The 24,232-nt window shown below is 44.8% G+C and overlaps 1 protein-coding gene across 5 annotated transcripts in view; it reads left to right on the plus strand.

Moving 5' to 3' along the window:
- Positions 1–24,232, plus strand: part of emid1 (EMI domain containing 1) — an 80,970-nt gene that overhangs the window by 15,564 nt on the left and 41,174 nt on the right. For all 5 annotated transcript variants that reach the window (XR_009794763.1, XM_061818248.1, XM_061818247.1 and 2 more), the window contains one exon: positions 1,690–1,793. Coding sequence is in view for 4 of the 5 variants with exons in the window: in XM_061818248.1 (XP_061674232.1) it covers positions 1,690–1,793 (104 nt within the window). In the remaining variant the exon portion in view is untranslated. The remainder of the gene's footprint in view (positions 1–1,689; positions 1,794–24,232) is intronic.

Below are 24,232 nucleotides of genomic sequence, written 5' to 3' on the forward strand. Positions count from 1 at the left end.
ATCATAATATCCTAAAATTTGATTTAGCTGGGCAATTCTCCAAGTTCAAACCCCCCCCCTTTGTCCCACTGTCATTATTTCAATGGCCTCTGCCATGTATGCACATTCTTTCAGACCTATGTAGCTGTTGACCCTAAATCAGGGGTGCCCAGGCTTTATTACCTCTACTTTTGAAGCAACCAGCCTCTTGCGAGCTACCGACGGGGTGGGGGTAGTGGGGGGTAAAGAATGTTTGTATGTATGATCATGTTAATGTTATATTGACTTCTACTGTATATTTAAAATACAGAATTAGCTTTTTGTGCATTGTATTATCTGCACTTTCATCCTGGATCAGGCTTTGCCAGGGTGAAATTTTCAAATTACACACCATCTCATCCTGGACTTTCTACTTTGGCTTCAGACCAGACCTTTCCCACTCAGAAAAGAAAACATCTCGTCCGGTTTAACCACTTTTTCTTCAATAATTCACATACTCCGACAGTCATTGAATCTTAAAACGACAGCATTTCTTTTTTAACTTTAAAAGTAAACATAAGCAGCATGTCTAGCTCGTCTTCGGTCTACGTTGCCCAGACTGTGTTGCTAACTAAAGAAGCAGTGGTGGACGCTGTCATTATAAAACACATTGATGGGCTGCGTAAGTACTTTCACATCTGTAATTATGAGTGTACTTCTTTAAGAGCGAGAGGGGGGGGGTGTAAGGTGAACTAGGAAAAAGAGTGTGCCGGAGCTGCGGTCGTTGTTAGAGAAAGTTCATACTGTGCTGCCTCAAAGAAACCAGTGGATTCATCTTTTCATTTTTTTACAGTATGTATGTGAATTGCGCCATTGGATGTAACAACCAGCCATCCCTCACTCATTGAATCACATTGCAAAATGCCACAGACTGAATAGCTGTATGTTAGACTTTCAATTTGCATTGGATTATTTATTTTTTTTTTTTGGCACGCAACGCAGAATATCTGCAAAGAGACTGCATCAGCGGTCACAATTGCGCATCTGCGCAGTTTAGAGGGAACATTGGCTGACGTCTTTTTTTTTTTGGGGGGGCGGGGGGGCACGCCGTAAGATCGACGTAGTGAGCACCCCCGTCCTAAATTATATTATTTGGATCAAAATATATTTATCCACGAATTTCCGAATGTAATGAATAAAATACAAGTTAGTAAGAAGATGCATTTTTCTTGAGTTCTTCTTTTTCATTACTCACCCTAACTGGTCATAATAGAAGATAAACATCCATCCATCCAACTGAACAAAAAGCCTCTTGGGTTTTGTTAAAACTATCGCTGTAGGTTGTAGTGCAGCTCAAAACTCCAGTTTGGCACCCTCCCGTTTAGGTACCAACTACGCTAGTATTGTACCCAAAATGTGCAGCAATGCATATGAAATCAGTTGACATTGATGTGGATAACACCAAAGTTAGCATTGGTTAGACAAAGTTTGCCTTCCTTCAGGAAATGGAGACACTTTAAGAAGAGCACGAACTGTTGGATGGCCTCCTTTTCACCTTTGTTTGTTTGGTCACCTCCCTAGGACTCCTGTTCCTTTGTTAAATTTATAGGCATTCACGTGTGTTTAGTTGGCCCCTCAGTGAAGACAAAAGCGAGATAAAGCTTTATTGTTCCAAACTTTACTGCGGTGAATCCAAGCGTGCAACGCTTTTTGCGTTTTGTGCTTTTTCAGCTACAGGACTGTCGTCAGACCTTCCTATAAAACGGTGTACCGGACTGTGACCTCACTGGAGTGGAAATGCTGTCCGGGATTCAGCGGGACCGCCTGTGAAGACGGTAAGTCCAAACAGGAAGTCGGACCTACTTGAATTAGGAAATGTTTTTATGAACAAAGTCGGCTGAATTGAAATATTATACAATTCTTGTTTTTAAACACACTGCTTATAAGATGAAACCGGAGTGTGGTCAAGGTCATTTCTTGTTTAAGAGCTTGCATGACCCATCTAAATCATTTTGAATGCCCGACTGATATTATAATTATTATTAATGAGTAATGATATGTAGAGAATTGTCAATTCATCAGGGTAAATGAGCTCATGTGCTGCTAGCAGTATTATGTTGCTACGATATGTTCTTTGGTATGGTCTTGTGGTATGACTGGAACATTGTCATCATCCTCACAAAGTGTTTGTTAGCGCTGCTGTTTTCTTTTTGTGACCGCAACAGCTGCTTGACATACTCAGACACACGTATGCGCAATGACTTTCCTACTGGCTTATGCACCTCTGCACCGACTGTCTATGAATTAGAGCAGAGTGTCCCATGTGGGCCGCCACTCAGCATTTATTTCCAGCCTTTTGTGGCGCAAAGCACAGTAAATATTTGCAGTCATCACTTTGTGGTGGTAGTAAACACAGAGCCCGTTTGAGCGACATCCTGCACATTGATCGCAACATTCACAACACAACATCACCCACCGTAATGAAAAGTTCACCAGCAGACTAGACTTTATTGAACAAAACTAAAGGCGAGAGGAAATTATCCAATTAAGTTGTCGCCAAAGGAGATTCCACTCCGGTTGTCATGGCCGGACGGGGGCCGTCGAGCCAGCAGGGATGCCGGGATTAGCCACTTAACTGAGCGCCGTTTCGGGTGGCTCGGATCACAGGGGGCGCTGAGCAGAAGTGACAGTTTCCATTCACGGGGGCCTTACTCCGTGGCACCGCGGACGCTAGCCAGGCCCACCGGGGCTTTGTTCTATCCCCGCCGTGTGAGCAGAACCGCTAAAAGGACCTCAGAACCTGAAAGCGCAGCTGCCTCCTGCCTCATTCACAGCTTGAAGCCAAAATAAAAGCCGGCCACGCGGGCGAAGCCGGACCCTGGTGCAGACTTAAATCTGTCGCAGATTGAAGTGAAAGCTGCAAACGCAGTTCAATGAGTGCATGTTGGAAAGGCAAGATCGTAATACCTGTGTGGGACTCCATCTGCTTTTCACATTTATACTGTATTGAACATGCTTGTTAAATAAAACCTCAACATTGCAGTATGTGCATTAAAAGTCCTCAAAACATTAATAACGTTGTAGTTAAGAGGCGGAGCGATATACTTTTCAGAGACCTTGTTCCCTTCATCCCCTTTGTTCTGCTTGTGAGACTGTGGAAAACAGGCATGATCTGTTCATTTAGTTTTTTATCCCATCATTCAGGAAGGGCATCCGGCGTAAAAACTGCCAAACAAATATGAGCGTCCATCTGAGATGTCACGCTGTGGCGACCCCTAACGGGACAAGCCGAAAGAAACTTACTATTCACTCATCGGGCCTCTCCAGGCCTCTGCTGACTCCTAGTCCCAGTTTGCATTATTGCAGTGTTAACATCTCAGCTGCCTTAAGGTGCAAAATGAGAATCGGCTGTGCCTACGCTGACGGCACACTCACTGTTGTGGTTAAATGGAGACGACGTGAGACACGTTTTCTCTTGTGTCCATCGATTGTCACCTCCCCCCTGCCCTCCAGCCATCAACAAATACAAATCGGCAGTTCCAGTGGAGATAACGTGTCTCTGTTTTAGTTTTGGGTTTCCCAAAACCGAGGCAGGAGCCGCAGCATGCTGAGATTAAATGAGGGAGGATAATGTGGAATGATGGTGCCATGCTGTCATCCAGGATTTCAGGCCTATCATATTCGTCCTACTAAAGCACATCGGGGTTCATAACCAAGCATGCACTCCTTTTGAGTCCACGGGGGGATAACACGACATCCGACAGGCACCGCTCACATGTACTCTTTTTGACTATCTCACTCTGACCTCAGGCTTTGGCTGGAATTCCAGGCCAGTGGTGTAATTACCGAGTTCTAATTGTTTTCTATGAGGTTTGGGAGATATTGTCTTACCTCTGGACCGGGAACATAATGGTCTTTATCGCTGATTGAGTCCAATGGAGGAAAAAAAAAATGTTTAAGTATTTGCAGATGGGGGGAATTTCATAGCCTGCCAGGAGCAGGGACTTAACGTATGCTTGGTTAGATTTGGCATTCCAAGGAAATAAATGCTTCTTTTCAGATCGCGTATCATCCGAAAATCTCAAAATAAGTCCTCATTAACAGAAAAGTAGTGATCTCAAGCTGAATCGAACTTTTGAAGTTGGATATTAAATGTTTTATTCCATCGTCGACAGCGATACTGTTCGCCGCTATCCTTGGGTTGCAATCACGTGATAAAAATGCATCCTCAATCGAATCGCCGCCATTTCTACAGACAAGCTCGGCGTTGCCAACGACATCACCACGGCAACGTCCACAAACCCATGTGTATCTGGCGGGCAGGGGATGTTTTCTGCCTATCACTCGATAATGTTGCCAAAGCTAGATATGTACAGAAGATCGAACTCTGTGAAGATATCGATCTGTATACTCTCCACGACGACGTACTTTCAAAGGATCTGAAAGACTTCCCTGAAGTAGAATATCCGGACACTCGAAATACACACGCTTACCGCCTACAAAATGATCAGAACAGACTTTCAAATAACCATTTGCCTTCGTTCAGATCTGCACGTCGTATATTTGCGAAACACTTTTGTTGCCGGTTTGTCGATAACCCCATTGTATCTCCTCCCTCGTGCGATCTAATCTTTGGAACACGGAAAAATCGCTTCCCAAAGTCTCTGTTTCTGCGATTTCCGCAACAAAAATCTGTTATGATGATGACGGACAGCCGACTGCTTGTCTGGAACAATGGCAGTCAAGTAACCCGGATGAACGAGCGTGACGTCACGTACAACCCGGCCATTCAAACGTATCTAAATATGCATTTTCTCCCGGAGACCACGACTATCAGCGACACTCGATATCTCGGTCGAGAGTTAGACGCACGGACGAGAGCCGTCAACGAAATACGCGAACCTTATCGCAGGAGGGGGCTGCCAGGCTGCACACGGCGTACGAGTGAACGTCGCCGCGAATTCGCACGGCCGTCAAAAGCTCAGCCGCAGGGGGGTGCCCATCAAGACGTATCTCCCAGCCACGCGGAGGCAAGCAATTTGCGGCATGGCTGGGAGGCAGGATTGCTTTGTCCCTAATAAGCCGCAGAAACTTAATCTGTATTTTCACAGCTCAGCTCAGCCTTATCACGAGCCTCCACACTAAGCCGCCGATGCTTGAAGCATCATTCAGACGCACTTTGCAAAGAAAGGAGTGGGAGTGCGCACGGATGTCTGTCTGGCAAAGTGGGAATGTGCTTTGGAGGCGGGAAGTGTTGCAAATAAGGGATTTGTTCAGTGACAGATGCAGCTGTTCGGAGTGATTAGCTGCTGCGAGGTGGCAAGCTTTAGGGGCTGTGAACAAGAGCGGGTGATGGCGTTGACCGCAACAGCAAAGCTATGGAAATCGGAAGCCCGGCAAACACATCTTGCATTCAGTTGTCAGACAGGTCCTTGGCTTAACTTCACGTTTGATCGACATCCTCGCCCCCCCCCCCCAGATAGTCTCGATGTATATCCAAAGTCTACAAAATGCGAACGCTCTTTGGGGGCAGGCAGCTGCAGAAAGGCCACACGGCAGCTGATCTTTACAGTGTCGACGCAAAAGGCAGCGACGAGTGCCGAGACCCAAATTGGAAGCAGCTGAAGTCGAGGTGATGCGGCCTGACAACTGCAAGATGAGCAAGCAGCCGTCTCCGGCCCACCGGACGTCTCTCTGGGGATGTGTCGGAACAGTTATTAAAGGAACAGATCAAATTAGGATCATGTACTGTCTATTGATATTAGCGGTTTCGTGAACACCCGACACTTTCCAGAGCCATAATTCGCAATACCTGAAAATTTGTAACATGCTTTCTTACCCCTCTTACACAATCTAAAAACCTTTTAACTTTTTTAAAACAAAAAAAACTTTCAAGTATTTGTGGACACAGTTCTCTAATTTTATGTGTCTTGCGAGGATTGGGGCTGTTCATAGCACACCTATATTTATGTGAAAATAAAATATTTGGGTACTATTAGCTTTGTTGTTTTAGAGAATACTTACAATACTGTACTACAGTCACTCACATTTGACCAGCGCGATCGCGCTCGCGTGCCTCCATGCTCGCAAATCTGCACAGTCGAGCACAAAAAATCACGCGAGTAAAATTTGTTACGAGTAGAAAAAATAGATATTGAAAGATGTCGCTTATTTTGTGTAGTCTTGACTTTAATTTACGTGTTTATTTCAAAAACGTTAACTCAACAAGCCTGCACCAAAACAAGCAGTATTCACCCGGAAACAGGAAATGTAAGTTAAGTACTGAGCGTGTACGGAAGTAAGGCCGAAAGCGCATGTTCAGATCTGCTTCACGTACTGCAAGCGCATTTACGTGGAAAGTCAACGTAATGAAATTTTTGTTTCTCTATTTTAGTTATGTATTTGTTCATTTTATTTTTAATTTACAGTTAAGTTATATTAGTCCAGTAAATTATTTTAAGGTCTTGAGATTCCATCCCTAATCACACCCGCAACTTTATCCGCGGGCATGACTGGTGGACCACACCCGTAACTAAATCTGCGAGCGTAACTGTTCCACACCCGTACATTTCTCAAATGAGAGTAACTGGTATTAGGTCTTTTGAATGATGTCGGAACTGGATGCGATTCTTTCTCCTGTTCATGGCCTTTTTTTTTTTTTTTTTGTCTTTTACAATATTCAAGTTGGTATGATAAATAATATCCAAGAATCAATGCATAAATCAACTGAGCTCTAGCACTCATCCTCTGTGAAACAGATTAGCCTGCTACAGATGAAAAACAAATACTGTACAAGTATATTTGGCCTTAGGCCTACTTTATGTGATCATTAAAGCATTGCTGAAACAAAAAATGAAAACTACTGTACATCAATACTTCTCTCTACCTCCATACAGGCACATAAGTACACGTTGACTGTTAGTTATATTCAAGGTTTAACCCTTAAGTGCGGTATAGGCATAGTTTTTTTTTTTTATTTTTAAAATGTAAAAGACCTCACAGTGATGTACTTAGAGATAACCAACACAGCACATCAGACTTAACATGCTCTTATCCAACAATATGTGGTCCATTTGAATATTTTGTCCTGCACTTTATGGCACAGCACACTTTAGATATTGCATATGCCGTACAAACTTTCCAGGTCAGTCCACCTTGAATCTGAGTTAAGTTTTTATGAATCTGGCTCACGGGCTGGAAAGGGCAATTCCGCTCACTGATTTATTTATTATTTCCCAACACTTCCCCCAGGAGCTCATTCAGATCTGTTTTTTCCTACAGTTAGAAAGAAAGTAGGCCTCGTCAGCAGTGAAACAAACAAAAAAAAAAAAACACTTTGGTGGTTGAAAATAGACACAAACGCACGCGTGTTCTGGTATCCCCGGGAAAAGCTGGAGCTAATGCCCCGCTCACTCTTGCGGTCTGAAGTTTACAATAACTTAGTTATCAGGGGCAAGAATATCATATTAATTTGAGACTTTAATGATTTATTTAAATGGCATTTTCCTGAGTGGAATATTAACATAATCAACATTTTTTTCATACAGTATCCATACAGACTGAAATATATACTGTTGGATACTCTACAAGACTTTTTTTTTTTTTTGCAGTTGCAGTAGCTGGATATCTAAACATTCTTTTTGGCAGAAACGCCGGACTCTAATTTAGTTGGTTTCCTGGAACGGACCTGGCTCTTAAGTGTCCTCAATAAACGTTAAGTAGGATTGTGGTCTTTGGGAAGGCTGTTCCAGAAGCTTAACGTTGGCCTGTTTTGTCCATTTCAGAGCTACTAGTTTTTTGAGTGTGTTCAGGAACACAGCCCTATTGGAACACCAAATTGTGGCGAGAGTTTTGGTGGGTGTTGATTTGAAGTTTATTTGTTAGTAGTCTTCCTAAATCATTATGGTGGCATCCACTTTATGCGGTGCATCCGTACCACTGTCAAGTGTTCTCTGGTTTGAAGGCCTCACTTTTGACTAATCCAAACTTGTGTTTTTATGTGTTGCAATAGCTCAATCTATGTCCTCCCAGACTGTAAAAATGTCGTCCTGAAAGGAATTTGTCCTTCTGGGCAGCGGAAAATTCCAGGCAAGATTGAAAGTGTCAATTTTGTAGTCAGGACAACCGTAACAACGTAGAAGTCCCAAATGATGGTATGTTCTCGGCCTTGCTGGTACCTGGCTTGTCACTGAACATCGTAATTTATTCTCTTTCATCTGGGGGTGGTAATGTGTGTTGAAGTTATTTTTTGTTTTGTACTAAATCTTTCAATTTACCAGTCAATCTACGTTCCTACCCTCACTTATGGACATGAGCTGTGGGTCGTGACTGAAAGAACAAGATCCCGGATACAAGCGGTCGAAATGAGTTTCTTCCGCAGGGTGTCAGGGCTCCCCCTTAGAGATAGGGTGAGAAGCACGATCACCCGGGAGGGAGTCACTGTTGAGCCGCTACTCCTCTGCATTGAGAGGAGCCAGATTAGGTGGCTGGGGCATCTGATTCGGAGAGACTATGTCTCTCGGCTGGCTTGGGAACGCTTCAGGATCCCTCCGGAAGAGCTGGAAAAAGTGGCTGGGGCATCTGATTCGGATGCCTCCCAGGCGTCTCCCTGGTCAAGTGTTTTGGGCATGTCCCACCAGAAAGAGACCCCGAGGACGACCCAGGACACGCTGGAGGGACTATGTCTCTCGGCTGGCTTGGGAACGCCTCGGGATCCCTCCGGAAGAGCTGGAAGAAGTGGCTGAAGTGGGACAAAGCGGAAGTCTGGCTATCCCTGCTGAAGCTACTTCCCCGTGACCCGACCCGGAAAAGCGGTAGATAATGGATGGATACTAAAGCTTCATTAGAGTAAGAAATGTTTGAGTCATTTATGAACTTCATGTAAGATGTACTGATACACATGGGGAGCTTTTTCACATGTTTTTATAGAATCAAAATTCATCATCAGATCTGGCAAAACTTTGTTATCCAGATGTGGAGTTAATTTTTAGTTCCCGCATCTCTTTATTGACTCTGTTTGTCCTCTCAGTTTGTTTTCATGCAATTGTGGTGACCAGTAAAAAGTCCTGAGAGAGCAATAAAGAAAAAGCGTAAATGGTAGGACAACAAGTTCTGCGGTTCTAATTTGTGATGTCCCCCCAAAAATTTGAGACACAAAAATTTCTTTTTTAAGAGACTCCTAAATTTTGGATGTAATATTCATCTTGATATTGTGAAATATTTTACTTACCTACCAACTTACTACAATTTGGTTTCGACATAGAGCACTTCTCTTTTCCTGCATTGGTCAATGGTTTTTATACAGGTCACTAGCTTTCATGATGCGTGTGCTTGTTTGGCTGCATTCTGAGCTCTTAAACACACATCGCACCACATTGGCAGCTCTCAACTGTTGCCTCTAGCTGGGTGGGATGTTACGGAGTCAACCTTGAAGCCTCCACTCCCATGTACTCTCAACCGCAAACAAGCCACATCACACGGATTTTGCTGCAGTTAGCAGTGGTGACATCATTTATGGGCTCTCAATCGGAGACCTCCCAAACGATCGCACCCCCTCTTCGGGTTTAGTCATCTCATCCCAGACAAAGTTTTGGATACAAGTGTTGCCTCCGCTGGTGTTGTGAGTTTAACTGCGGCTTTGCCTTGTGTGTTCCCATCTGTTTACGTGGCGCCTCATTCGATGCTGAGTGGTGCTGATGGTTATGATTAGTTCTGGACTAAAGACAAGTGAAGATGATCTGCGGCCCAGGCTTCCCTGCTTGGCTTTCAATAGTCCCAGGCAAAGACAAATGACACCGCTTGAAGGGCAAGAAGAGAGTATAGAGTGGTGCAGAAGGGTTCATACCTCTAAAGGCCGATTGACTGATATACTGTATGAAGCTGTTGCCTTACATGGCAAACAATTTGGGGATTTACAGGAAGTGTGCGAAACATATGATGACAGGAGTCGGCGATTTGGCAGATTTTGCACGATGCCAATTATCAAATCATTCGACAAACACTCACAAATTTATGAATGAATCTCTGCCCAAGGACTGTGGCGTAATGTTGGCCCGCTTGACGGCAATTCGCAGCTCTTTTCTTACCGAATAAAACAGATGATCTATCTATAAAATGACACGAATAATTGTTCCAATAATAGTCATGTAATTGTTTGGGGATTAAAACCTCACTCTATTATGTTCCAACTGGATTATTTTCAAGGAAAATTCGATTTAGTAGCACCTGCGCGACCTCCACGAGCCACCAAAGTGATGCAGTCATACACAAAATATTAGTTGATGACAAAAAACTAGATTTTTACATTCATACAGTCAATGCAGGGAGGTCCAGACTTGAGACAATCGGGGTGGATCGCGTTCAACCTTGGACCGTCCCTTTGAGGAGCTTGGCGACGACCTCAAATGTAGCTCCAGTAACAAAGCGCCACTCGCTTTAGGTCAGGGGCTCGTTGCTCTCAATCAAGGCTTTCAGGCCTCACTGTCATTGCCTGCATGAGCATTGAACTCAACTACAATCGGGACCGCCGCCGACACCCCGAGGCAGACGGAGGCGACCTTCGCCGGGGGTGAAGGTGTACAGCTGTCTCGTGTGACATCATGCACGCCAGTGGTTCGACATCATGAGCTGTAGTGCAACTTTAGAGGCAAAAATCCAGAATTTCAATGTGTGACTTCGGGAGCGCTTGCCCTCAGCAGTCCCACTTCCACAAAATACTATGAAATTTTTGTGAGCGCATGTTTAATCATTCTAATTTCACTTTCACCGTTATGCTCAATTATTTGGGGGATTATTTTAGGTCTCCAGTCCATTTCGCTATCACGCAGCGAATCCTACCACTTTGTTATGTTTCATAACACGTGAAGTACCATTTGCATTAATAGACCATGTAAGGCACGCACCATTAAGGAAAAGTGTTTGTTTCTGCTGTAGTCCCCGACATTTCCTCAGGTCATGTCCTTTTTACTTGTACAAATTAGCTAGTAACAGGCATCCAGGTGTAAGTTGGCAGCGAAGCAGCTCATATCTAGTTTACCGAGCGTGGCACTTTCTGGCATTGTCCTCCTTCGCGGGACATCTTGTTCTGATTACCTCGGAGAAGCGTTGTGCACTCGGTGCTTTGGTGGGCCACATCAGGACGACGTCGTTGCAGCGCTGCTAAGACAATATTCGGGGCCCGGCAGGGCGATCTCATTAACTACAGGACGTACCCTTCGACCTCTAAACCCAGGCCTGCATTCCGCCCTTTCCACTGCCCCCGTGGGACTCGTACGGGGGTGGGTGTGGGGGGCGGGGGCTGCAGCAGGGCTATTGTTTTGCTTGGACTCACGCCACGTCCACAACTTGCAGCCAGCATTGTCCACGATGACCTCCCCCACCTCTATCAGCACCATAAGTTTAAAAAAAAAAAAAAGAAGTCCGGAGTGTGTCTGCCCGTTGCTGCTTCCTCAGGTGTCGATGCCAACCCGTCGCGCTGAGCTCATGGTGCCAGGCCCGGCTGCGAACGCACATTCCAAAAAGCAACTTTTATCAGCACACGCATACACACAAAGAAAGGATGCTCTGCTCACTCAATTACGGAATTTGAAAAAAAAAAAAGTTCCAATACAAGACATAGGCACTCATTTTATTGCCTGTCTTTCGTCACAAGCACACACACACACAGCTGCATTTGTTCTCAGTGACAGATTGGCAATAAATCGCAGCTAATGTTCCAGATTTGGAGAGGGCTGTGGTGCGGATGAAACCGTGATGGACAAAGATTATGTCATGCGCTATTATTTCTTTTGGCAGACCTTCACGCTCTGTCCACGCTCTTCAGAGACACCGTGTAGCACATACATAACTTAGCTCGTGCCAAATCTACGACTGTGATGTTCCGTCGTCGTACGTCATTTGGAGGTAAAAGTGGTTGAATTGGTTCTATAAAAAAAAAAAAACACGTCCAGTGTTATGCTTTTATAATTGAGTTCATTATTAATCGGTTACTGTTAGAAAGAAGTAGTCATGACAGTCTGCGTCACTGAACTACTTAAGATGAGCTTCAAGCTATGTTCACACCAGGAGTGAACTGGCCTTCAGAAGCACCATTTGTTTTAGGGCTGTTGAGGATCTCATTTGGATCGCATCTGTAACCAGCAGCTAGTTCCCATTTTCCCTCCACCTTTGTCAAAATAATAATAATAAAAAATAATCATAAAAAAATAGGCAATTTGTATAGTTTTTCCCTTTGAGCAGTCCAGAGACTGCCCCGTTGTATCCTCTCGGTATTTTTTTCCCCCTTCTGAAGTTCACATTAAAGTGTGTGGTGTGAATGGTCGGAGAAAATCACAACAAAAAGGATGTGGCCGTAGCTATCCACAAACCCAAAAATGTTTCAGCCTATGCTGACGTGCAGTAGACGACATTTCACTACATTCTGTTCAAGACGGCGGTTTGGCACAGTTCCTCTTTACCAAGCACGTGTCAGTCCCGCTCAGTTCAGTTCTCTGCTTTGGACGAAAGCAGTTATGGCAGTACATAGTGCATTTTCATTGAACGTTCGGAATCCCCTTGGACGATGATGTTCGCAGATGATATTGTGATCTGCAGTGAAAGCAAGGAGCAGGCAGAGGAACAATTAGAAAGCTGGAGGTACGCACTGGAAAGGAGAGCAATGAAGATTAGCCGAAGTAAAACAGAATAGATGTGCGTGGATGAGAGGGGCGGAGGAGGAAGAGTGAAGCTCCAGGGAGAAGAGATAACGAGGGTGGACAACTTCAAATATTTGGGGTCAACAATACAGAGCAATGGAGAGCGTGGTAAGGAAGTGAAGAAACTGGTCTAAGCGGGGTGGAACAGTTGGAGCAAGGTGTCTGGTATTATATGTGACAGAAGAGTCCCCGCTAGGATGAAGGACAAAGTATATAAACCAGTGGTGAGATGTGCTGTAGGTGTGTCAGAAGAATTTAAGGTAGAGGTGGGACTGCATCAGGGATCCGTGCTAAGCCCCTCCTGTTTGCAGTAGATATAGCGGTAGATATAGGTAGATAAGAGATAGCAAGGGTGGACGACTTCAAATATTTGGGGTCAACAATACAGAGCAATGGTGAGTGTGGTAAGGAAGTGAAGAAACGGGTCCAAGCAGGTTGGAACAGCTGGCGAAAGGTGTCTGGTGTTCTATGTGACAGAAGAGTATCCGCCAGGATGAAGGGCAAAGTCTACAACAAAAGTGGCGAGCCCGTTCATGATGTATGGATTAGAGATGATGTCACTGAAAAAACAACAGGAAGCAGAACTGGAGTTGGCAGAAATGAAGATGTCGAGGTTCTCGCTTGGAGTGAGCAGGTTGGATAGGATTAGAAATGAGCTCATTAGAGGGACAGCCAAAGTTGGATGTTTTGGAGACAAGGTTGGAGAGAGCAGACTTCGACGGTTTGGACATGTTCAGAGGCGAGAGAGTGAGTATATTGGTAGAAGGGTGCTGAGGATGGAGCTGCCAGGCAAAAGAGCGAGAGGAAGACTAAAGAAAAGGTCGATGGATGTTGCGAGGGAGGACATGACGACAGTGGGTGTGAGAGATGACAATGCATCAGATAGGCTTTGATGGAAAAAGATGACACGCTGTGGCGACCCCTAACGGGACAAGGCGAAAAAAAAAGAAGATTCGCACTGGCATCTTTAAGATTGTACGAAAAGTTGACCAGGCACAAGAATGTGAATGACATGAAAAAGTAGAAGAAGAATAAACCAGATAATAGTTGTTCACATTTAGGTAGTTGGGCTTTAACTGAATCGCACTTGCCAATATGAACACACCCTCCCTTTACCATACGCACGCTTAAATGATTAAGAGTCTGATAGTATGTACATTTAAAGTGAAGTCATTTTGAAGTACGTCAGAAACAGAGAAGGATGTGATTCTGAGCACACAAGTGGTCCTCATCTGATTTGGGCATTAACTATCATGATATCCAATTCAGACCTAAAGGCTTATCCTCAGCTAAGACTTTTAATATGAACCCTTCACGTTCCCGTACAAACGACTTCAGCAACTCGGGTAAACAAAGACGAGTTAAAGGGAGAGTTTGTCGATCACTAGCCAGATGGCATCCGGCACCGAGACAAAGCCGGAGGATTAGAGTCTGGCCTAAAAGTTGGAGCTCTTTATTATTCCTTTCCCTACTTGTGTTCAGAGCAGGAGAACTGAGGATCCAGTTCCTTTCCAATCCAAATGGAGGACAACATCACTCAACAGGAGCCCATTCCCTCAATTGCTACCTTGTTTTTAAAAAAAAAAAAAATCAATAATATAAAATGAAGGCAAATCATTGCATTGTTATCCTCTGATTGTGAAGGGAAAAGGAATATTGGGGTGGTGGCTTTTAACATGTTCTCAACTACAAAGAGCAGATGAAAATAATAATCAACAGTCATTGATAATGTGCAAACTTTATGAGCCACAACTTCATTGTTATGTTGAAATGTTTCATGACAAAATTACAATTTAAGGCTCTTGCAATCTGTTTTAAATGTTTCATTTCTTCGTACTAAATGCTTTCATGTAAAGCACATTGAATTACCTTGTGTATTAAATGCGCTCTACAAATAAATTTGCTTTGCTTTTACAGTCTCACCCTCAAGGTATGTCAGTACGAAACAGTTGATGCCGTGCATCTGTCCAGAATGATAGAATGTACAATATTTGTCTTTGAGTGGTAGCGGTAGTTTCTTCGGGGTTCGTGTTTGATTCCATGGAGCGATTATAGTCTGTCCCTAATTAGTTATAGAGCAAATTAAATCAAAGGGACGGAACAGCATTTTGCAAGATTGCCAGAGATAGCAGAAAACAAGATTGCATCTGGTAAATAACAATTTCAGGATGACCAGCGTTTCCCAGAGTTTTGTTTTCTATTTTTTCCTCATTTTGGCTCCTTGACTCATCTCGGAGGCTAGAGTGGACCTTGTCAGGGATTCAAGTACTCCAGAGGTCACTGGAAGTTAGAATTAAGACTTCAGCTTATGTTCTTGCTCCAGATTTGCACGCTGCTCAGGAAAACAGCACGGAAAATTGAGTTCCACCTATCTTGGAAGACCTCAGCTCAGCGATTTCAATTGTAAATGGCTGACATCGGAGGTGTATTTTGCAATTTGTGGTACTCATTCCGGATCCCCACGACAAATGGAATGACTACTGAAAAAAATGGAAATCAAAAGTGAAAAAGAGTTTGGTTGTGACTTCTTCTTCTTCTTCTTTTCCTTTCGGCTTGTCCCGTTAGGGGTCGCCACAGCGTGTCCTTCCGCCAACTTTTCCACCCTGCTTGGACCCGTTTCTTCACTTCCTTACCACGCTCACAATTGCTCTGGATTGTGACCCCAAGTATTTGAAGTCATCCACCCTCGCCATCTCTTCTCCCTGGAGCTTCACTCTTCCTCCTCTGCCCCTCTCATTCACGCACATGTGTTCTGTTTTACTTCGGCTAATCTTCATTCCTCTCCTTCATCTTTCTAATCGTTCTTCCGCCTGCTCCCTGCTTTCACTGCAGATCACAATATCATCTGTGAACATCATGGTCCAAGGGGACTCCAGTCTAACCTCATCTGTCAGCCTATCCGTTACTACCGCAAACAGGAAGGGGCTCAGAGCGGATCCCTGATGCAGTCAGGACCAGTCATCCATTAGCTCTCATCCCCAAATTGGACTACCTTCCCCAACACCTTATTCCTCACCTTCTACCAGTTTTTTTTTTATTCCAAAATATGAAATGGTTCAGTAGCAGCATTCTTCATTTGCTTCACTTTTTTTGACCTTGATGTCTGGTGTTCTATGCGACAGAAGAGTCTCCGCGAGGATGAAGGGCAAAGTTTATAAAACAGTGGTGAGGCCGGCCATGATGTACGGATTAGAGATGGTGGCGCTGAAGAAAGGAGGTGGCAGAAATGAAGATTTTGAGGTTCTCGGTCAGAGTGAGACAGTTGGATAGGATTAGAAATGTGCTCATTAGAGGGACAGCCAAAGTTGGGATATTTTGGAGACAAGGATCGAGAGAGCAGATTTCGATGGTTTGGACTTGTTCAGAGGCGAGTGAGTCAGTGAGTATATTGGTAGAAGGGTGCTGAGGATGGAGCTGCCGGGCAAAAGAGCGAGAGGAAGACCAAAGAGAAGGTTGATGGATGTTGTGAGGGAACACCAGAGGGCAGTTGGGGTGAGAGAGGAAGATGCAGGAGATGGGCTTAGTTGGAAAAAGATGACACACTGTGGCGACTCCTGACGGGACAAGCCGAAAGGAAAAGAAGTAGAAAGGCATCACAGAGGCGAAAAAAACCTGAGCACTCGGCTCCTTTTGGTGGTCTAGCACTGGAAGGGGTGACCCATTTCCTCACACTGTTCAAGGAGAATAAGATCTAAAAGCCTCGTGCTGTATCGAAGCCAAACCTCCTTAGGCACTGCCATTATATACAACTGCAGTTTAGGAAGACAGTATATGTAATATAAAGATAATAATTTTCTCGATCTATCGTCTGATTTTCTCATCCTCTCTCCAGTGCATCCAGAACGGAATTGGACACACATGGTCTTAAGTGTGTGTGAGTTGTGTACTGTAGTTTCTAACCACATATTATTCCAGTATAAATACAATTTAATGTGTGGTGGGGAAAAAGGCGCACATAATTTATGCAGACTCTTCTATGGCAGTCGTGACTTAGATGTGAAAATTCATGGGAAGGCTGTGCAAGGGAGAAAGGGTCGGTTGTATGGTGCGCACTCTGTCTGACATTGGTAATAATTTGTTATGATGACGCGCTTGGGCAGCCAGCGGCTCCCTGGCCGCTCAGGAACTTGCTGACAACCACGACAAGGTTGAGCGCGAGGTGAATGTTGGATGGATTCCTCCGTCTCTGTCACCTTCCGCTTTGCGCGCCAACACTGTTAACTTACGCCAGGAACGATTTATCAATGGGCATATTGGTGGATTGGATAAATAGAAACGTGAATGGATAGATGATGGATATATGAACAAATAGATACGTACAGTATAAATGGATGAATGGACAGCTCTGGTAGTGGGTGAGTGAATGGATTACTGGAAGAAAATGGATGAAGTTGGGTTAAAGAATTGATGGATGGAGATTTTATATTGAAAGCCAAATGGATAGACATATTCATCTATTCATGAGAGGCAGTCAAAAACTGAACCCAATGTATTTACATAAAAATAACTTTTTTTCTGAAACGTTCACGGTTTGTGGTTAATTTATTTAAAAGAGGTTCTCTTAGGAGGCGGCACGGTGGATCAGCTGGTAAAGCGTTGGCCTCACAGTTCTGAGGGACCCGGGTTCAATCCCGCACCCGCCTGTGTGGGGTTTGCATGTTCTCCCCGTGCCTGCGTGGCTTTTCTCCGGGCACTCCGGTTTCCTCCCGCATCCCAAAAACATCCAACATTAATTGGACACTGAGTGCGGCTATTTGTCGCCATGTGCCTTGCGATTGGCTGGCAACCAGTTCAGGGTGTACCCTGCCTCCTGCTCGATGACAGCTGGGATAGGCTTCAGCACTCCTGTGACCCTCATGAGGATCAGCAGCTTAGAAAATGGACGGATGGATGAACGGGAGGAAACTGGACTTCCCGGAGACAACCCACGCAGGCATGGGAAGAACACGCAACCTCCACACAGGCGGGGCCGGTTCCTCAGAACTTTGAGGCAGACGCTCTAACCAGTTGGTCACCGTGCCGCCATGATAATCAGAATCACACAAGGAATTTGTTCTCCAGCGATCGGCGCCACCCTGGTACGACATTCAAAACATAGAACAAACAAACAAAGAAGAACAAAGAACAATAGGCATTCAAGTAATAGGAAATATTCCTTCCAAGAGTTGTGCAAGATGCAGAGTCTTCTTCATTTGGAGCAGTTAAAAGTGCGTCAACGCCCCACATTGTGTTACGCTTACGCAGAGTTTCTTTACCCGTTCGTAGTTCACCGTTACAGTCCAGTACAATGACAATTGTGGAAAGGGAGCAGTTTGATGAGTTACAAATTGTGCGATATTTTACAGTAGAACAAATACTAATACTGTATCCCAACAACGGCACACCGCAGAAAGTAGTAGATTTGCTAATCAATATATAAATATATTTATATGCATAAATACACACACAGTATGTTCGTAGTATAATCTAGAAGCAAATTCAACTGTTTTATACCACAGTGCAAAATTCTTGCAGAAGACCTGTAGTTTTGGTCTGCATACGCAACACACACTATCTGATAATTGCACTGAAGCAGGAGGGACACACACACACACACACACACACACACTTACACATACAGCCGTACATTACACAAACAATTTGAGCATGGTTGCAGACATATTTATTTAGTTAAGAAAATTCCAATGTTTTCTTTCTGGATGTGTCAGTGTTCCGCATGCCGCCACTGGCCACCGCCGACCGCGACGTCTCTGATAATTCATAGCAAGTCTCTTGGAGCGCGTAACTGAATATGATTTAGCCCCCAAAAGTCTCAAAGGAACATAACCTCCCTTTTTTTCTTTTTTTTATTCATGAAAGTTTGATAATTTATTTTGACCTTGTTGACTAAATGCAACCGCCGAGCCCTAAATTATGTTTGCACTGATGCAATAATAATGAAATCACAAAGGCATCTGTAATGTGTCTCAGTTTCCAATTGCTTCCAAATGCTGCCCCCCCCCCATCAAATGAACTGTATTTATTTATTCATTTATTTATTTATTTTTAAACTGTAGTTTTTTCTATGTCGTGCTAAATCAGTGAAAGAATTGTTTTTTTGTTCATTCTTGACTTCTTTGAAAAATTAGTCAAAGCAAATGTTTTTACATGGGAGTATGAGAAAGTATTGTTATCCTAGGGAATAATTGAAAAAGAGATACAGTAATCGGATAGAGATACCAGATTAGAATGTGAATCTTGTCACATTAACACAAAACAGCTGACTTCCTAGTGTACAACGCTGTACATTCTTCTTGTCTCTCCATTTTGTACCCTTCAAGCACAACATTTAATTTAATTTGATTTAAGGTGGAGGTGGGACGGCATCAGGGATCTGCGCTGAGCCCCTTCCTGTTTGCGGTAGTAATGGATAGGCTGACAAATGAGGTTGCACTGGAATCCTGTTGGACCATGATGTTCGAAGGTGATATTGTGATCTGCAGTGAAAGCAGGGAGCAGGCAGAGGAACAATTAGAAAGATGGAGGAGAGGAATGAAGATTAGCCCAAGTAAAACAGAACACATGTGCGTGAATGAGAGGGGCAGAGGAGGAAGAGTGAAGCTCCAGGGAGAAGAGATGGCGAGGGTGGATGACTTCAAATACTTGTGGTCAACAATACAGAGCGATGAAGAGTGTGGTAAGGAAGTGAAGAAACGGGTCCAAGCAGGGTGCAACAGTTGGCGGAAGGTGTCTGGTGTTCCATGTGACAGAAGAGTCTCCGCTAGGATGAAGGGCAAAGTTTATAAAACAGTGGTGAGATGTGCTGTAGGTGTGTCAGAAGAATTTAAGGTAGAGGTGGGACTGAATCAGGGATCCACGCTAAGCCCTTTCCTGTTTGCAGTAGATGTAGCGGTAGATATAGGTACATAAGAGATAGCGAGGGTGGACGACTTCAAATATTTGGGGTCAACAATCCAGAGCAATGGTGAGTGTGGTAAGGAAGTGAAGAAACGGGTCCAAGCGGGGTAGAACAGCTGGCGGAAGGTGTCTGGTGTTCTATGTGACAGAAGAGTATCCGATAGGATGAAGGGCAAAGTTTATAAAACTTCGGAAGGACACGCTGTGGCGACCCCTAACGGGACAAGCCAAAAGGAAAAGAAGAAGAAGCCACAACCAAACACTTTCACTTTTGATTTCCATTTTTTTCCAGTCGTCATTCCATTTGTGGTGGGCATCCGGAACGAGTACCACCTCCGATACAAATGAAATCGCTGAGCTGACGTCTTCCGAGATCCACGGTACTCAATCTTCCAAATGGTTAGACGATTAACCACAAGTTCCATTTCTCGTCTTCTGATGTGCTTCCTTGTATGGAGAAAAACAAATGCCAACTAGCTTTTTATTTTCAAATGTGACCAAAATTGTGTTGTTGTTCTCTTCCCTCCCCTCATATGAGGCAGCCGCAGTTTGGAAATTAGGAATCTCCCGGTTGGATGCGAACAAAGCAACTCGTACTCATGCGAAGAAATTCTGGATGTCGCAAGAGCGTCGACTGCGGAGTTTTTCTTGGACCTTTTCTTTGCCTCCATCAGCGCTTTTCTCACACGGTGGGTGTGAAGGAGTGTAGGGAAAGGGTGTTGTGTTAAAAAAAAAATGTTTTGAATGCCAGCATTATAGGCGTTTGGAGAGGGGGAGCTTGTGTTCTTTTGTAAGTGCACGGCGCCGGGCCGGACTGGAGACCCAAGGGGTCGGCAGACCCCCCACCCCTCGGTCCCGCACCCATCACACGCTGTCTTTTATTAGCTGACATGAGCAACATGATTGATGGTGTAGTTTGTTAGGTTCTCATCTGGCCTGTTGTTTGTCCGCAATGAAGAGGCGCTGACGTCTCGGCCGACTGTTCCTGCGTTTCCCCGCTCCGCCGCTCCTCCCGTAATCTTGTTTGCAGTCCTCCGCACGGGACCCTCCCCTCGCTCCCGCCGTCTTTAGTGGATGTGTGTGTTCTTTCATCGTCGTCTGCATGTCTTCACGCAGTCAACTGTGGACATGTTGTACTGATAAGACCGGTATCCTGGCGTGGAGGCAGCGGGGTTAAAGACGATAAAGGGAGTGAGAACACTTCCTCTATCTCCTCTCGTCGCTGATTCCTTTCCAACCGATTCTATCGCAAAGGATTTGCAGCGATCCTGTAAGAGTTATCACATTGTTTCGCGGCATCGTTGGCCAATCAAATCACTGTAAAGGAGGAAGAATGTGTCGCCAAGTCTTCCTCAACTGCATCATCATTAGTCTAGTGTGCCTTTGCCAAGAAATGAGGTTAAAAAAAAAAAAATCCCTACATCTGCTCTACAACTACGAGTACTCCTTCTTCAGCTCATAAATCTCTCTTTGAAACTGAAAATGCCCAAAGGAAAACCACTGTTGATTTTATTGTTTGGGCTCATCAGTTTTTTTTTGTTTTTTTTTTGTATTACTCATCCTTTTTGGATTTGTTTAATATATGTAATCAGTAAAAGAGACAACATGCATTTCGTCTCCATGTGAGAAATAACAGTTCCCATCTTTTTTTTTCTTCTTAATCTTTAATCGCAACATGCAGTGTATGCGTTTAGTCGTTGAGAAATAACTTTAATTCATTCATCGTGTCATTTGTTGCATTGTCACATATACCCATCCATTTTCTTCACCGCATATCCTCACGAGGGTCAACAGGAAGGAGGCGGGGTACACCCTGAACTGGTTTCCAGCCAATCGCAGGGCACATAGAGACAAACAGCAGCTACACATTTGTCTATGCTGGTAGATGAGGCAAACGCACTTCGAAAATGACATTTTATAGGTCAAGTGTCATCCCTTTTTATATACATTATTCACTTCAATGTCTGTACGAAAAAATAAATGTGAGAGGAGAGCGCGTCATCCATGCGCAAAGTTGCAGAAGTGTCATTCGACGACATCCAAGTGGTCGCCATATTGGCTGCATCCCCTGTCTGTGACATCACCCAGACATTCACCAATGAAAACACGTGGTGGACCCTAACTATGGGAGACAAACGCGCCCCTTCTGACACGGAAGCTCATTTCGAAAAGGAGAATACCACACAACCGAGTGAAGTTTAATAGAATATTACACTATTGTTTCGAGCCATATTCAGATGGTATGCGATCACGGCCAAACCGCCTCTCCGTCTGATCCACTTCCGCCGGTGTGGCTCAATTTCGGCGCCGAGGTGGCTTATCACCGAGCCGAGCCGTGCTGCTGTAGGGGGTTGTTCATAGCCGGCGCAGTACGCGATGAACAACATCGTCGCGGCTGGGGGCTTTACTGCGTTGTCGTCGCACGCGGCTGAGTGAGGCATTGGTGCTGCGTTCTTCAGAGCCACCGCCATCCGTGAGCCCGAAGAGACGCAGCAGCCCGACGCGCACATCGACACATTTTGTACGCGGATCTTTTGTTACATTATGAGAGACCGTGGTCCGTCCAATGGAACCCATAAAGCTCTTGTCCACTGCACCCGTGCAATCCATTTTTCACGACGAACCGAGTCTCTTGCAAACTTATGAAGGGTAAATCCATTCTCCCGTGTGTTCAAGCAATGTCCAGCAATGCAACGAGCCGGCATTTTGGCTAACACAAAGGAACAACGAGCTACCTTCCTGCAGGTAAAACTCATGGAAACAAACGAGTCCACTTGAGGGCGGGTCTGTCCTTTACGTCACTTCCTGCTTCTTCTCGAAAACATATCCCTCGAGGATTTTCATGGCAGGAGTTACAAAAAGCCGTATACGTCAAAATCATGGTTTGTGGTGAAAAAAACGCATAGGCCCATATTGGCTGCCTTGTTTCATTAATAACATACTAAAAATCATCCATTTCATAACAGTGGCCCTTTAAATAAAAATGTCCGCCTCCCATATGAAATGAATAAATGTTTTTGGCTTCTTTACTTCAGCATCCACTCACGTTTGATAAGATTTCTTAAGCGAGGGCTTAAAATAGGGGGACAGGTCTGCCACATACGCGCTTGACTGAATACTTCATGACCCTTCGTCTCGAGCTGTAAAAAAAAAATCTCCCTCTCCCTCAGATGTCTCTATCCTTTTTTTTACTTTATCATCCCTTTGTTGAGCACAGAAGAGCATGCGTTTTTTTCTGCAGCGGTGCAAAACACAAACACACCCAAGTCCCTGCACGCATGCAGGCCGCTTTCTTCTCAGAGGATAGAGACACGAGACAGAACCGCGTGCCGCAGAAACATTTGCCAGACTTGCGCTGTCGTCATTTTGGGTTCAGGTGACTGTTTGTGTGGGTACTCGTCCAGCAGAAAAAGCAGACACGGAACATGTGTGCAGAGGGTATATGAGGCACTCGATTGGCTGTCGAGGATAATAGCTGTCTAGATGTGTAAAAAATAGAAAGAATGGGATGAATAACCAGTGTGAGGGGGGCTTTATTTGTGCAGGTCCAAACCTGTTATCATGATGTTTATCCGCAGGTCGCTGTGCGCGTAAATCCCCCGACGTCATTTTGCATATTTCCTGCGGGAAAATGTGTACTTACACCAGTTAGGTTAAGCACTTGTCATCGACGCCGAGATGCTCGAGATAGCGACCCCAAATTCCTCCATTAGAGTAATTAGTGTCATCCCCCGCATGCGAGTCACACGCCCCCATGAAAAGCAGATGTCCACGTCTGCCTCTTTTGCGGCGGATTAAAGAAGAAGCCGTGTTTGTTGTCACGGGCTAAAGGTCAGATATTATACGGATCCGCGCAGTTAATCCCGGGTCACCTAAGATCAGGTTTGTTTGTCTGTTTTGCTAAATATATGTCAATAAATTCACCGTTTGGAAGGGCTGCGCTGTGGGAATTTGGTGCGTTCATCCATCCATTTTCTTTGGCGCATATCCTCACGAGGGGCTACGGGGAGTGCTGGAGCCTATCCCAGCTGTCAACGGGCAGGAGGCGGGGTAACACCCGGAACTGTTTTGCCAGCCAATCGCAGAGCACGAAGAGACAAACAGCCAATCGCACTCACAATCACACCTTGGGGCAATTTAGAGTGTCCTATTCATGTTGCATGTTTTTGGAATGTGGGAGGAAACCGGAGTGCCCGGAGAGAACCCACATTGGCACGGGGAGAGCATCCAATCCCCACATAGGCAGGGCCGAGATTTGAACCCCAGTCCTCAGAACTGTGACGCCACCCTCTACAGCTGTACGCGACAACCAGCCACATTCACACCTCGGGGCAATTTAGAGTGTCCAATTCATGTTGCATGTTTTTGGAATGTGGGAGGAAACCCACGCAGGCACGGGAAGAACCCGGGACCTCAGAACTGTGAGGCCAACGCTTTACCAGCTGATCCACAGTGCATTTTGGGCCAGATAGTAACATTTATTCATTTTTTTGGTATTGATTTATTTAATAGGAGGCAGGCAGCCGCGGTCACAATAATTTTCAGTTATGTTTCATATTTGTGGAACCTCTTTAATGTGTGGTCCATCGCACCTGTGTTATTGCCACTAAAACTCCCAGGCCAGCCATCAGTTAGCGGATTGTCAGCGAGTGCTGTGGCGGATTAAGGCAAGCTTGACCCCCAGC

The sequence above is a fragment of the Syngnathoides biaculeatus genome, chromosome 4 (genome assembly GCF_019802595.1).
Source record: "Syngnathoides biaculeatus isolate LvHL_M chromosome 4, ASM1980259v1, whole genome shotgun sequence".
Lineage (NCBI taxonomy): Eukaryota > Metazoa > Chordata > Actinopteri > Syngnathiformes > Syngnathidae > Syngnathoides > Syngnathoides biaculeatus.